Source organism: Anarrhichthys ocellatus, unplaced genomic scaffold (genome assembly GCF_004355925.1).
Source record: "Anarrhichthys ocellatus isolate YVR2014 unplaced genomic scaffold, GSC_Weel_1.0 scaffold81, whole genome shotgun sequence".
Classification (NCBI taxonomy): domain Eukaryota; kingdom Metazoa; phylum Chordata; class Actinopteri; order Perciformes; family Anarhichadidae; genus Anarrhichthys; species Anarrhichthys ocellatus.
In genome coordinates, this window is record NW_022280111.1 from 1,211,663 (window position 1) to 1,224,226 (window position 12,564).

Here is a 12,564-nt window from a genome sequence, read left to right on the forward strand (position 1 = left end):
TGTGTGTGTGTGTGTGTGTGTGTGTGTGTGTGTGTGTGTGTGTGTGTACGTGTGTGTGTGTGTGTGTGTACATTCATATGATTTAGAAATCCAATTGAGGAAACAAATCAAACATGCTTTGCACTATTTGTGAAAGAAGCACAAACCACTAATAAGTAAAGAATAGTTATAAACAAAGAGGAAAGAGAGAACTTGGGGCTTTGTTCAGGTTATTCCTAACATGTGGTCACGGACCATAATCTCTCCTTCAAGTGCTTCCAGAACACCTTCCGCGATTTATCCGTCATGCTGTAATGTCTGTTTTGCTGTGTATGGGAATGATTCTTCCTTTGAGGCTCAGTGCCTTTTTATATTTGGAAGACAACTCCATTAACGCCAATTAAAAGGGAGTCCTCGTCAGTCCTTTCCTGTTGTAGCTGTATATTCTTATTCCAGCATGTGGACAGGGGTCGTATAGTGTAGTCTATGAAATGCTCTATACAACTTTTGTCAGCCCTTTTTACTGTTTTTATTTTTTTATTTTTATGTAGCCTATCTTGTCAGCTGAATTTTGTATCGATCCAATTTAATTTTAATAAAATATAAAGAAATAAAGAATATGTGTGAGTCAGTAACTGTTATTTCAGGTAGATGAAACACCACTTGTATCTTTGCAGACAAATCTGATCACATTAACTCAACATGTAGGCTACACTGGTATAGGCTTATATAGCACATGTGTTTATCGTAGGGATGTTGTGAGACTTTTTTTCCATCAGGGAACGTATCAGACTGGCTCCTTCCCTCCTCGTCCTGCCCTCCTCTGGACTAGAGCTGTCTGGAGTTGGAATCAACCCGTCGCCTCACATCCCTCCAGAGCGCGCGCGCACACAGCCGTCTATACACGATGTCTCCTCTCATTGCCCGCCTGCTGCTGCTTGTCTGCTTGGCTTTACCTCTTTATGGCGTGGAAAAGGTGAGAAATAGAGGATACCGAAAGGATCCTGACGCCGACAAGGTAAGATCTATGATCATTACCCCCAAACAAATGTTAAGACACGTGTCGCTCTACGAGAGACTTATGCGTTTTGGAGAGATTTTGTGGTTTTCTCTTAACGGTAAATCATCAAAAATGGGCTCATGTGAAATTATAGTAATTATACTCAAGTGGATTTATTTCCATTCATCGCGATTTAATGTATTTTTATTGCATCTATGTTAACATTGATGAGGCACTTTTGCGTGTGACGTTCCTGAAACATCAGCCTGAGATCACTTCTTTAAACGACTGATTTCACACAAAAAAGCATAGGAAATGCAATCTGCTGATGTATGCATGCTTACAGTGCTATGAGTGTGGTCACAGCTTTGGCAAAAAACAATGGTCTCCTAAATTACCTGGTCCCCGCAGCAGATGAGAAATGCTGTTTTCTATCTTTTGTTTGGTCAGCTGGTTCTCTGTTATTCCAGGTCTGGCTGCTCTCCAGCAGACTGAGGACAGAGAGAAAAATCCCCAACAGGAAGTTGGGGTCTGGCTCATACTGTCCGTCTGTCTCTGTTATCTATCTGGCTTTCTTACTAGTTTAAAAACGGCTTTGGTTTTGAGAGGAAATTCTGAAATTATATATGTCTGTCTGTCTGTCTGTCTGTCTTAGGGTATCTTTGTCTAGAATCACATAACCCTCCTTGCTTTGCTGAAGGTGGAGAGTGAAGGAACAAAGTGGACACTCATTTCTCTCCTCAATCTCTGGGGAGTCAAATGAAAGTGAAACTAGTGTTTATTTTGTTGGTACTCAGTGTGGACCCCCCCCCCCCTCCCCTCCCTTGGGGACTCCTAGAAGTCTGCATACCCCACTTTGAGAACCACAACAGTTTGTTCTCCATTAGCCTCCAAAGTCATATTCCACAGTTGAGAGACCACCACAGCAGAAGGATTTAATGAATAGCACCTTATGTTACCATTTGTATATCTAGTGCACTGGGAATGACGCAGACAAGCCCAACTGCACTAGACACTCTGGAGAAGGAAGATCTGCTCATTTGAACAACACGGTAATCATAAAATCCTGTTTTGCATCCTCTCGAGACCCTGCGAATCTAAAAGAAAAAGAAAGTCCCAAAGCCAAGCATCATATCCTCGCTGTGCATGCTCCGGGAGAGCCTCGGCCTGTGCTTCGGTGTTGACTAATGCATGAAATAATACTGATTCCTCAGCACTTTCTTGCAGCAAATGCAGCCTTTATGCTTCAGTTACAGTACTAGACTGTGTGAGCTAATATTCAGTAGAGGCCGACTGTGTAATTCATGTAGGCAGACGGCACCACTACAGAAACAGCAGACTGGAAGTTAATATAAAAGTCAGCTGTGTTGCAAAAAATAAAGACAGAGGTTTCATTCATTAGTCTGCTTTGAAATGTCTCCAAAAACCCAACCCTTAATAAAACGCTGAGACGTTGCCTCGCTGACTATCAACCAGATGGGCTCTGCCTTTCCACATTTCAGCCAAGGTGCTTGGAACTTTTGTCCCTTTCCCTTGAGGACAATTTCCAGGTCTATTACAGCACATGCATGCCAAACCACGATCCGTTGGTCCCATCACAGGCTCCCCAGTTTCCCCACAGAGATGACGTCAGACCTCACATCTCCAGGTTGCTCCGGCATAGCCGCACGCTAATGGCTAACGCAGACGCGAGCATCTGTTTCGCAGCAGCTGACATTAGACTGTCGTAATCCTCCCTATGTTAAAAGCCCTTTTCTCAAGTCCAGATGTTGAAACTGGTGTAAAAAAAACTTTGTTCTCCTCTCCTGCCTTTTAGCCATGTGCCTCTAAAACTGCTCCACAGCTGCATGCTGAGCAAAAAGGGCAGCAATGACCCAACAAAAAAAAAAACCCAGACCCGAATCCTTTTGGCATCAGCGTATTGCTGAAGGGAGAAGACGTACTTCTACGTGTCAGTTTGTGTCTGAGCCCCGACTGAATGAATGCAGCGGAAGGACGCTTACAGATCACATAACCGAAATTAAAACCCAACCTAAAAAAAGGCCTCAAAAGCTGACCCACGCACTGTAATCTGTTGGTGGAAATGTCTCATTGAGGAACACATTACGCAAAGCTATTTGGATCGTCATTGTGTCTGTCTTGTATGTGGTGGGGCAGCTTTGGCAAGCTCCCCCCTTCTCTCTCTCTCTGTGTGTGTGTGTGTGTGTGTGTGTGTGTGTGAGTCAGCTCGAGTAAGATGCAGTATCAGTTTAAACATAGCAGGAGACTCGGCTGGACAATGAATCACAGCGTTAGATGTGTGGCCGAACACATACTAATTCAGGCTGTCACCGGGCCTTCAGTTCCTCATGGAATCTGACTTCTTGTGTGTGATGGTTGGATGAATGGCAGCGTTAAGGTGCATGCAGGCCAAAACAGGGACCCACCCCCCCCCCCCACAGGGAGGAAAAAAATCAAATCTGAAACAGGAATCTAGATAACAATAGCCTACTGATGTTGTTGCATGCCTTCATCACCACTTCCTCTTTCCCATTTTTTTTTTTTTAACAGTATGGCAGTTGCATACAGGGGCCAGCAGGCACTGCCGGCAGAGAGGGCAACCCCGGAACCAATGGCATCCCGGGGACGCCGGGCATCCCTGGCCGGGACGGGAACAAAGGTGAGAAAGGCGAGTGCATCAACGAGATCTTCGAGGAGGCCTGGAGGCCCAACTACAAGCAGTGTGCCTGGAACTCTCTGAATTATGGCATCGACCTGGGTAAAGTGGCTGTAAGTATGATGGCACCGCGACTGACACGTTTCTGGGGAACGTGGGTTCCAATAATTTCACAGAAATCTTATACAACCACCACAATGCATCAAAGAGCTTTAACTCCCCTGTGCTGCGTTGCAGGACTGTACGTTCACCAAGCTGCGTACGGACAGCACCCTCAGGGTCCTCTTCAGTGGCTCCCTCAGACTCAAGTGTAAGAACGCATGCTGCCAGAGGTGGTACTTCACCTTCAATGGGGCGGAGTGCGCCGGACCCCTCCCCATAGAGTCCATCATCTACTTAGACCAAGGAAGTCCTGAGCTCAACTCAACCATCAACATCCACAGAACGTCCTCGGGTACGACTCAAGTCATTGTGCAATGAACCTAAACCAACAACAGTGTTTTCCACTGCTATACAATGCTTCAGCTTAAAGCAACAGTTCAACATTTGGGAAATACAAGAGTGAGACGTTAGCTGGATGAGCTTTAGCTACAGCCAGTTAGCTTAGCATACAGGGGGAAACAGATAGCGTGGCTCCATCCAAATGTGACAAAATCCGCCCAACAGAATGTAACAAGTTATATCTAGTTTGTTTAGTTGTTTAAAAAACTTGATTGTAAAAATGTTAAGTTGCGGTTTACAGGCGGTTATGTGCTGCACTATTTCTTAGCCAGCAGCACTTAACTTCACCAGGCGCCTTCAGGAAGTTACTGCTCCAAGCTTTCGTTACCTTTGACCACGGACAAGGCTAGAGACTATGAAAAATATTAAATTTGTATTATTTTGGAGCTAAGCTAACTGTCACCTCTTTGTGCTAAGCTAACCGGCAGAAGGCTCACTTAGCACATTTCCCAAAAAATGTTGAGCTATTCCTGTAAGTGCTCATTTAACTGCTGTGGATGCTGGGAAACAAGTCTTTTCATTAAAGTTACACTCTTCCAATTTGGCAAGTTCATCACTGTGTCAGAAAATAAGTTTGGGTTGTTCCCTGAAATTAATTTGTACTGTCTTATTTCCCCCCCTCCCCCTCTCTGCAGTTGAAGGGCTGTGTGAGGGAGTGAAAGCAGGGTTGGTGGACGTGGCCGTGTGGGTCGGGACCTGTGCCGACTATCCCAGAGGTGACGCTTCTACAGGGTGGAATTCAGTATCCAGGGTTATCATTGAGGAACTGCCAAAATAAAATAAAAATAAGTTACATGTAAGGGAGGGGCCGGTCCTGGTAGTGTGGCAGTATGTTATTTGGCCCTCCAAAACGATCAGGTACGGTTTGCTGAGGCGTCACAGCATCACTGATGGGAACTTGAATGTTTTCTTTTTAAATACTAGTTGACAGGCCTATAAACAAGAATACTGTGTCATTCTGTCTACCAGGAATAACCTTTGTACTGTACCTCTTCTGCTTATGGGTGCTGCTGCTGGTGCACAGTAACCATTTAACAGACATTGTGACAAGACATTGACAATATTTAAACTATGTACTCATGTGCCATGTTTATATTTGTTATTACTGTTAATAAAGTCTTTTTTTTTTTTTCTATTAAGAATTTAACTCTAACTTTCTAACTACTTGTGATGTTTAGGAGCTTTGAAATACACTGCGCTAAATTCAGTGTAGCCACAAAGTTATACATTCAATGTATAAATCCAACACAACAATGCAGACAAAGCAGTTTGGGGTTTATAACAAAAGCAGTTACAATTTGTAGCCAGGTAATAAAGGAATTATGGGGATAAACAAAAATAATCCCAAATTGCTGTTGTATGTTCACATAAAGCAATAATTTTAAAGAGAAACTCATACGACACACACGTGCAACTGGAACCCTGAGATCTACAATTTTGCTGTTAATAATCAGCTTTTCATAAGTGTGTTCCCCTTTCTGCTGCCAGAAAACATCAAATGTAAACATAATTATGACAAAAGGCTGCACGTCCTTTGGCGTTTAGTTGCTCAGTTTTGGCAACTATTGTCCAGTTGTTCCCAGTGCAAACAAATGCTTCTCGCATCTGCACCTTTACATGTACACTGCACCGAGAGTTTCTCTGAATGCCACCAAAGCGTCAGTGTGAGCTCAGAGTCTTCGCAAGCTGTCCGCGCTGCGCTTTTAGGCCTCACTGATTTTGTCCCAGGAGGTAGTGAGACACATTCTCATAAACTACAAACGTGATGCAGCAGGCGGGAGTCACCCGGATCACATTGGGGATGATCCCTTTGTAGAAACCGGCGGCGCCTTCGTTCCTGCAGAGAGAGAGAGAGAGAGAGAGAGAGAGAGAGAGAGAGAGAGAGAGAGAGAGAGAGAGAGAGAGAGAGAGAGAGAGAGAGAGAGAGAGAGAGAGAGAGAGAGAGAGAAAAAACATGACCACGGCTCTAATTGGACGTGACTTAACAGCCACATTTGGAAACTGAGTAGGATGGTGTGTTTGGCCCCCTTTTAGCAGCGGATCAGTGTCCTACCTCCATGTCCGTCTGATGACATCAATAACTCCATTGTATCTATTGTGCTGGTCTTGCAGACGAGCTCGCACCACCTGATACGGGTACGTTGTGACCACGGCAAATATTTTGGATACCGCTGCCATTGTGATGTATTCCAATGAGCTCTGTTTGCACGGACAAACAGATGGAGAGACAAGTGAGCAGGGTAGGAAAAACCGATGAGTCACTGCTGGTTATCCGCTGTGGGCTCAGCCTTATTACACTGAAAAACGTTACAAGCTTTGTTGCCTGACTTTTATTTTAAAAAAACACAGAGCATGTTGCCAGACGGGTTGTGGCTCGTGGGGTTGACGACTCACCAGCTTCGCATCTGAAGGCACTTTCTTGTATTTGTTGTAGTCTCTCTTGAGCTCTTCGTAGGCCATGAACTGCAGCGCTCCGTGAGACGTGCCGAACAGACCGGGAACATAACCCTAAGACGAGTACATGCTTTGTAAGGCGACCTTTCATGACGCACAAATAGACCCATGGCATGCATTTGCTAGAAAAGTCCACCACGTTGTCTACATCTGTGGCTCTCTGCAGATTTAAAAGATACTGTCAAATTTCCACTGAGTAATTTGGTTACAATTATCCTTCCAGGCAAATAGAAATCACATGGAGCTTCTCTACTAAAGCTAATGTAGGCTGTTGGTGCCCTCTAGTGGTGGTTAATGAATCAATTAAAAATAATAATGGGATAAAGGTCAACTAAATAGGTACAGAGATACACTGATCATGACACCTTGTACAGTCCCGGCACTCCCTCGTGGCGGTAGATCTTGACCAGGGCATCAATCATCCCCTTGTACTGTTTACCGGTCGGGTCGGCGTCATACTGGAGGACCAGCCGGGTCTTGGTCACCCAGATGGGGTTGGTTAGGGTGAGCGTCAGGATGCCTAGGTGAGGACAAGCAGGCAGTGTTGGAAATGAAGTTGACGACATTTGGCTGCAACTCAAAATCTACACCCTTGCAAGACGGGATCAAGCGGCTCTCCTCAACAGAAAGAGACGTGACCTAAGTGAAGTTAATTGAATGTGATGTGGTAGTTGGTGCCAAACAAAACTGCCCTTCTGTTTCTGCAGAGACTAGAGGTCCCAGAGCACAGGATGATAAGCATTAAATGGTGTTTTGTTCCAATGCCTCTTTATATCTGTTGTAGCATGGTGAGTGCACGGTCACATTTTAACATCGATGTCATGACTTTTGATCATGCCTGACTCGCACATTGATTTCCTAAATACCATCTGAGCACAATCTGAAGGCCAAAATGAATCTATCATTGTTGTTGTCTACTTCATAGCCACAGTCAAAACCCCTTTTAACAAAAGGGGTTACTTTTACACTATCATGTGTCACATCGCAAAGCACTCCTCCCCTTAAACTATGGATGACTTCTGCCATCTTACCCCAATAGAGCACCGTATTATTATTTGACCAGCAGGAAGCAGATCCACGTGACCCCCGTGTGTGACCGAAATGAACAGAAGGGCTTGTGTACCAATTGGCATCTGCCTCCTGTCTGCTAAGGCCGGCACGGAGCAGCATTATCTGGCTGTAGTTGTTGACCGTGTGCTGATTGGGCGAGCGTGTCGGCGGGGCAGCGGTGGTCAGATACATGTGGGACTAACCTGCTTCGGCCGCGGACACCAGGTGCTCTGTGGCACTCAGTTCAGTTTGACGGCCCTCCTTAGTGTACCCTTTGATTGCATTGTAGCTGTAAGGGTGGGGGGAAAAACATGCGTCATAGTTTTTTCAAAAAGGTCAGACAATTCATGTGAATTATTAATGTTGGAAGATATGATCCAAAAGGTTTATAGATTACGTACAAAAAGAAGTAGAGACCCCAAGATGCTCCGGCGCCCCAAATATTGGGTGTCACTCCTTGGTAGAGTCCTCGGAGTCCCTCCTGCTGCCAGACACTCTTCATACAGTGCAACATGCCACTGTACTTGGGTCTTAATTGCAATCCATCGCTTACTAAATTGAAAGCACATCAAAAACATTTAAGTCATCGGACATAAGACACCAACAATGCCATTGCAGCATGGCACTGCGGGCATTAAGCAAATCAACTTTAATATACCAGATTTATGGCCTGCACATTTAGTTCCATTCAAGGAAAATAAACAATTGGTTCATGCTCCATATAGCTGCTAACTGACAAGAAAGTATAGTACTGCAAATGACTCTGATGGCATTATTACATGAGACAAGCATCAACAATGCAAGTGTAATGTCGTATTGTGACGTTACCTGCAAACCTGATTTTGACCAGATCCAGAGGGTGAAGCACCAGAGTGGACACCACTCCTCCACTGAGCCCGGCGACCAGGTTTTCTACCTTCACGTGTCTGAAGACAGCAGAAACGGGCTTGGGGGACCCCGTCTCCGTGACGTTGCCTGTACCGTGATTAGGAGCGGAACTCATGTTTTACCGGTGACGTTAATTAATCTAGCTAGTTCCTGTAACGCAAAGTCTAAAAAAATATTCCTCTGTAGAACCCAGACGACAACTCATTGACACCGCTATAACATCCTTGTTATCACTGCATTTAGCAAGTGAACCACGTTTCTAACATGCGGTGTCCCGCCATGTCTGAGGTAACGTTATCCAAAATGTACAGCGCCAGCAACACTGCTCGACCTTGGTGCTAGTATTTTGTAAATGTCAATATGTCATAATTTAGAGTAGTGCTTCCGGCCACAACCTTCAAAATAAAACCATTTAGGAGAACGATAAACTATAATAGGGACTTTAGTTCGGGATTTATTTTTAATACAACACAAAAGTAGCACTGAGCGTACTCAGATGTAAAGGTTGTTACGTAAATGTGCTTTTTATAAAGGTCCTGATGAAAGTGAACCAAGGTTGTAGAAGTCAATATAAAAGTCTGTTCGTAACCTGGTCAATGCCGTTAATTTGAAGCAGTTTCAGGACCAAATCTGTGTATTTCCGGTCTTTCTCTGCTAAATTTTGCACCATGATAGCTCTCAGTGACGCAGGCAGGAGGACTGAACATCCCACAATGCAACGCGGTCAGACGAATTTCCTCTTCATCAACACATGGCCTGTGCTTGCTAATATTTTTCTTGTTAAACCTAAGGCTAACGGCAATTTCTAAGTGTGTTTCCATTTTCATTCTCATACCAAATGAAGGTTAAAGTCCTCTCGAGGAACCCGGATGATTACGTCCGGGAGACCAAACTAGATATTCAACGTGGTGAGTGGTAAACCTTAATCTCATATAGGCTAAACAGTGTGCTAGTGCTAGCCAGTTTTTCTCAGCAAACATCACAATCATAATAAAGCTAGTCGAATTTCGTCATTCTACAAATCTGGATATTGTTGCATGAAAGATAATGCGAACTATATTTGTAGAAACTGTCGTTGTCTGCAAGCTTCGATATAAAATAGCAAATAGGATGCATTTCGAACATGTGCACGCAACTATAGTTAACAGCTATACCATTAGCATCGGACTAGCAGCTATTTAAGGTCACTGAATGGAAATTGTGAATGAGGCTATAACATGTGTGCAGCAATAATATGTAACTTAAGTGTGTTTGAATTACTCCAAATGAATAAGACCATGGAATGTCATGTTGAATGCAATTTACTGTATTGTTATTCAGCTAAATTGCTTACATTGAAACACACGAATATCATCTTTTAGCCAACTAAAATGTCCTTTTACAGTTCATTAAGAAGTGACTACTCTCTGTTGTTAGTCCCCAGAAACTATGACCCGACGCTCCATCCGTTTGAGGTGAGCAGAGAGTACACCCGGGCCCTGAATGCCACCAAGCTCGAGAGGGTGTTTGCCAAGCCTTTCTTGGCCTCTCTGGATGGACACAGAGACGGGGTGAACTGCATGGCCAAGCACACCAGGAGCCTCTCCACCCTGCTCTCTGGCTCCTGCGATGGGGAGGTAACTACCTGCCAAAGTCTAAATACATTACCTCAGCCAGTAACATCCCACACTACGCTCTTGGAACCTGTGATGCTGTACGCACAACACTGTAAGTGTTATGCACTCATTGTTTAATTCGATCCTTAGGTGAAGGTGTGGAATCTGACCAAACGGGAATGTGTCCGCACTCTTCAAGCACACGAAGGTTTTGTCCGTGGAATGGTCGTCCGCTACTGTGGAACCTCCTTCTTCACGGTGACCGCTACCCTTCAACATCTGAGAAGAGTGTTCCGAGTTGTTGGTCTTTTTTTTTATTAGCTGACCACTAATACAGCTTCTGTATTTCTTTCATGGTACGTAACAGGTTGGTGACGACAAAACAATCAAGCATTGGAAAATGGAGGCGCCTGGTTACGGAGAGGAAGAGGAGCCACTCAACACTATTCTGGGCAAGGTGGGATCAGTGGGAACATTTTCTTTAGTATTGTTATCAAAGACAGTTGTGGTTTAATCGTGATAATGAAATGGTCTTTAGGTGACCATGGCATGAAAGGGTCAGTGAAATATCACATTTCCATTGTTTCCAAATGATTCTTGTCCTTTGCAGACCGTCTTCACCGGACTAGACCACCACCAGAAGGATGCTGTGTTCGCAACATGTGGCCAGCAGGTGGACATCTGGGACGAGCAGAGGAGCAGCCCAATCCGCTCTTTCACTTGGGGCGTAGACAGCTTCAGCGCTGTCCGCTTCAACCCTGTGGAGGTGAGTCACCATGCGTCCGCCACACTCAGACGGGCCGCCTCCCGTCACAGAGACACAGGAGAACACTTGAGCGTTTGTCCATGTCCCAACTCCATCAAAGTGGTTATTTTGTAGTTATTTAGATCAGCCACCCTGCTGATATCCTTTTAAAGTGTATCGGTTTATGTCTTTCCACAGACTGAACTCCTTGCAAGCTGTGCCTCTGACAGAAGTATAGTACTGTATGACATGAGAGAATCGGCTCCACTTAAAAAGGTAGGGTCGACCATTCAGTTGCTGCAAGAATGAACCTTTCTCTTCCTCCATTTCTTTACATTATGATTTCTATCCACAGGTTATCATGACAATGAGGAGCAACACATTGTGCTGGAACCCTATGGAAGCCTATTACTTCACATGTTCAAATGAAGACTACAAGTGAGTGGAATATTGTTCCAGTGATTCACATGATTATTACATATGTTGGCACTAAATCAGCTTCAGCTGAAGGAATGTGCAAATGTAAAGTCCTGCTCTAATGCACCGTCCCATTGTTATTATTTTACTGGTGCGCTTTCCACTAAAACGCAGTTTGGCTAACGGGGCTGATTTTGTGTCTTTGTCTCGTCAGCCTCTACACGTACGACATGAGGTACCTGGACCGGCCAATCACAGTGCACATGGACCACGTCTCTGCGGTGCTGGATGTTGACTATTCTCCGACTGGGAAGGAGTTTGTGTCTGCCAGCTTTGATAAAACCGTCCGCATCTTCCCCAAGGACGGTGGCCACAGCAGGTTAGCATGACCCCAAACACCAGGTTAAGAAAACATTACCGTTACCGTGCGTGTTTACTGGGATTTATTACTGGTCCGTAATCAAGCACCATTTCTGTTCTTCTGACTGAACCACAGTAGAGTGAGCAGTATAAGTATTCTTGGTGTCACAGTGGTGTTGGTAGCTATGAAGTTTATTTACTTTATTCTATAGATATTTATGATTGGAGCTTAACACTCTGAGTCATTTATTGTTTTTCAAGTTGCAGCAAATAGACAAGTTTTCATTTGACGTTTAGTTTGAGCGTGGACTGTTGAAAAGACTTGAAGACACTGAATCTCTGCAAATGCCACGAGGAGCACTGAGGAGGCAGAGTTTCTCTGTTTTTAACAGATGATCCATGTCATGTGCTACTGTCGGGATAAAAGGACAGCTTGAGCAAATAAGACAAAGTTATTTTTTATTAAAGTTGCCAACTGTAGCTTTAATGGAGCGGAGCCATCGTTCATGTTAATAGTACCAACATGACGAGCCAAAATGTCTGCTTTGAAAAAGGCCTATCCTGTGTATTCTAACACTTGATCTTGTATACCTGCTTGCTTTGTCTGTTTGTCCAACAGCAAACAAACGCAATGCATTGCCTTATTTTTATATCTTATTGTTTTTTTCTGTTTAGGGAAGTCTACCACACCAAACGCATGCAGCATGTCATCTGCATAAAGTGGTCGGCAGACAACAAATACATCCTGAGCGGCTCCGACGAAATGAATATCCGACTGTGGAAAGCCAACGCAGCTGAGAAACTAGGAGTGGTGAGTCCTGCCTCTACATCGCTCCTGCTTTACATCATATCTGCAGCTTCAATCGATCACATATCTAAGAAGTGTGTAACTGCTAACAATCAACAGCTGTATTTCCCC

The 12,564-nt window shown here is 44.4% G+C and overlaps 3 protein-coding genes across 6 annotated transcripts in view; 2 read left to right on the forward strand and 1 right to left on the reverse strand.

The window, feature by feature from the left end:
- Positions 1 to 6: 6 nt before the first annotated feature.
- LOC116398302 (collagen triple helix repeat-containing protein 1) lies at positions 7 to 5,916 on the forward strand. 3 transcript variants are annotated; one of them, XM_031874490.1, is made up of 5 exons: positions 7 to 997; positions 1,954 to 2,031; positions 3,530 to 3,748; positions 3,873 to 4,089; positions 4,772 to 5,916. In XM_031874490.1, exons 1-5 carry the CDS (start codon positions 887 to 889, stop codon positions 4,912 to 4,914), a joined length of 768 nt encoding a protein of 255 aa, XP_031730350.1. In that variant the 5' UTR covers positions 7 to 886; the 3' UTR covers positions 4,915 to 5,916. The 3 variants fall into 3 exon arrangements, with proteins under 3 accessions (XP_031730350.1, XP_031730349.1, XP_031730348.1); XM_031874489.1 differs by lacking the exon at positions 1,954 to 2,031 and having other exon boundaries at positions 7 to 955; positions 4,772 to 5,915; XM_031874488.1 differs by lacking the exon at positions 1,954 to 2,031 and having other exon boundaries at positions 4,772 to 5,914.
- LOC116398301 (mitochondrial folate transporter/carrier) lies at positions 3,174 to 8,865 on the reverse strand. The gene is made up of 7 exons (XM_031874487.1): positions 8,469 to 8,865; positions 8,042 to 8,192; positions 7,844 to 7,929; positions 6,956 to 7,110; positions 6,531 to 6,644; positions 6,190 to 6,335; positions 3,174 to 5,973 (listed from the first exon to the last, which is right to left on the reverse strand). The coding sequence occupies exons 1-7, from the start codon at positions 8,641 to 8,643 to the stop codon at positions 5,847 to 5,849; spliced, it is 954 nt and encodes a 317-aa protein (XP_031730347.1). The 5' UTR covers positions 8,644 to 8,865; the 3' UTR covers positions 3,174 to 5,846.
- Positions 8,866 to 9,231: 366 nt separating this feature from the next.
- dcaf13 (ddb1 and cul4 associated factor 13) overlaps positions 9,232 to 12,564 on the forward strand; it is an 8,431-nt gene continuing 5,098 nt past the window's right edge. For both annotated transcript variants that reach the window (XM_031874536.1, XM_031874537.1), the window contains exons 1-9: positions 9,232 to 9,436; positions 9,945 to 10,144; positions 10,274 to 10,381; positions 10,491 to 10,580; positions 10,734 to 10,889; positions 11,067 to 11,144; positions 11,224 to 11,306; positions 11,500 to 11,664; positions 12,321 to 12,456. In XM_031874536.1, the coding sequence (XP_031730396.1) occupies positions 9,367 to 9,436; positions 9,945 to 10,144; positions 10,274 to 10,381; positions 10,491 to 10,580; positions 10,734 to 10,889; positions 11,067 to 11,144; positions 11,224 to 11,306; positions 11,500 to 11,664; positions 12,321 to 12,456 (1,086 nt within the window). In that variant the 5' untranslated portion in view covers positions 9,232 to 9,366. The remainder of the gene's footprint in view (positions 9,437 to 9,944; positions 10,145 to 10,273; positions 10,382 to 10,490; positions 10,581 to 10,733; positions 10,890 to 11,066; positions 11,145 to 11,223; positions 11,307 to 11,499; positions 11,665 to 12,320; positions 12,457 to 12,564) is intronic.

Coding starts and splice junctions, on each gene's coding strand:
- LOC116398301 (XM_031874487.1), bottom strand. CDS start 8,643: ATGAGTTCCGCTCCTAATCACGGTACAGGCAACGTCACGGAGACGGGG. Junction 6,645..6,955: donor GAGTGCCGGGACTGTACAAG/GTGTCATGATCA, acceptor TACTCGTCTTAG/GGTTATGTTCCCGGTCTGTT. Junction 6,336..6,530: donor TGCCTTCAGATGCGAAGCTG/GTGAGTCGTCAA, acceptor CCGTGCAAACAG/AGCTCATTGGAATACATCAC.
- LOC116398302 (XM_031874490.1), top strand. CDS start 887: ATGTCTCCTCTCATTGCCCGCCTGCTGCTGCTTGTCTGCTTGGCTTTA. Junction 2,032..3,529: donor CTGCTCATTTGAACAACACG/GTAATCATAAAA, acceptor TTTTTTTAACAG/TATGGCAGTTGCATACAGGG. Junction 4,090..4,771: donor CATCCACAGAACGTCCTCGG/GTACGACTCAAG, acceptor CCCTCTCTGCAG/TTGAAGGGCTGTGTGAGGGA.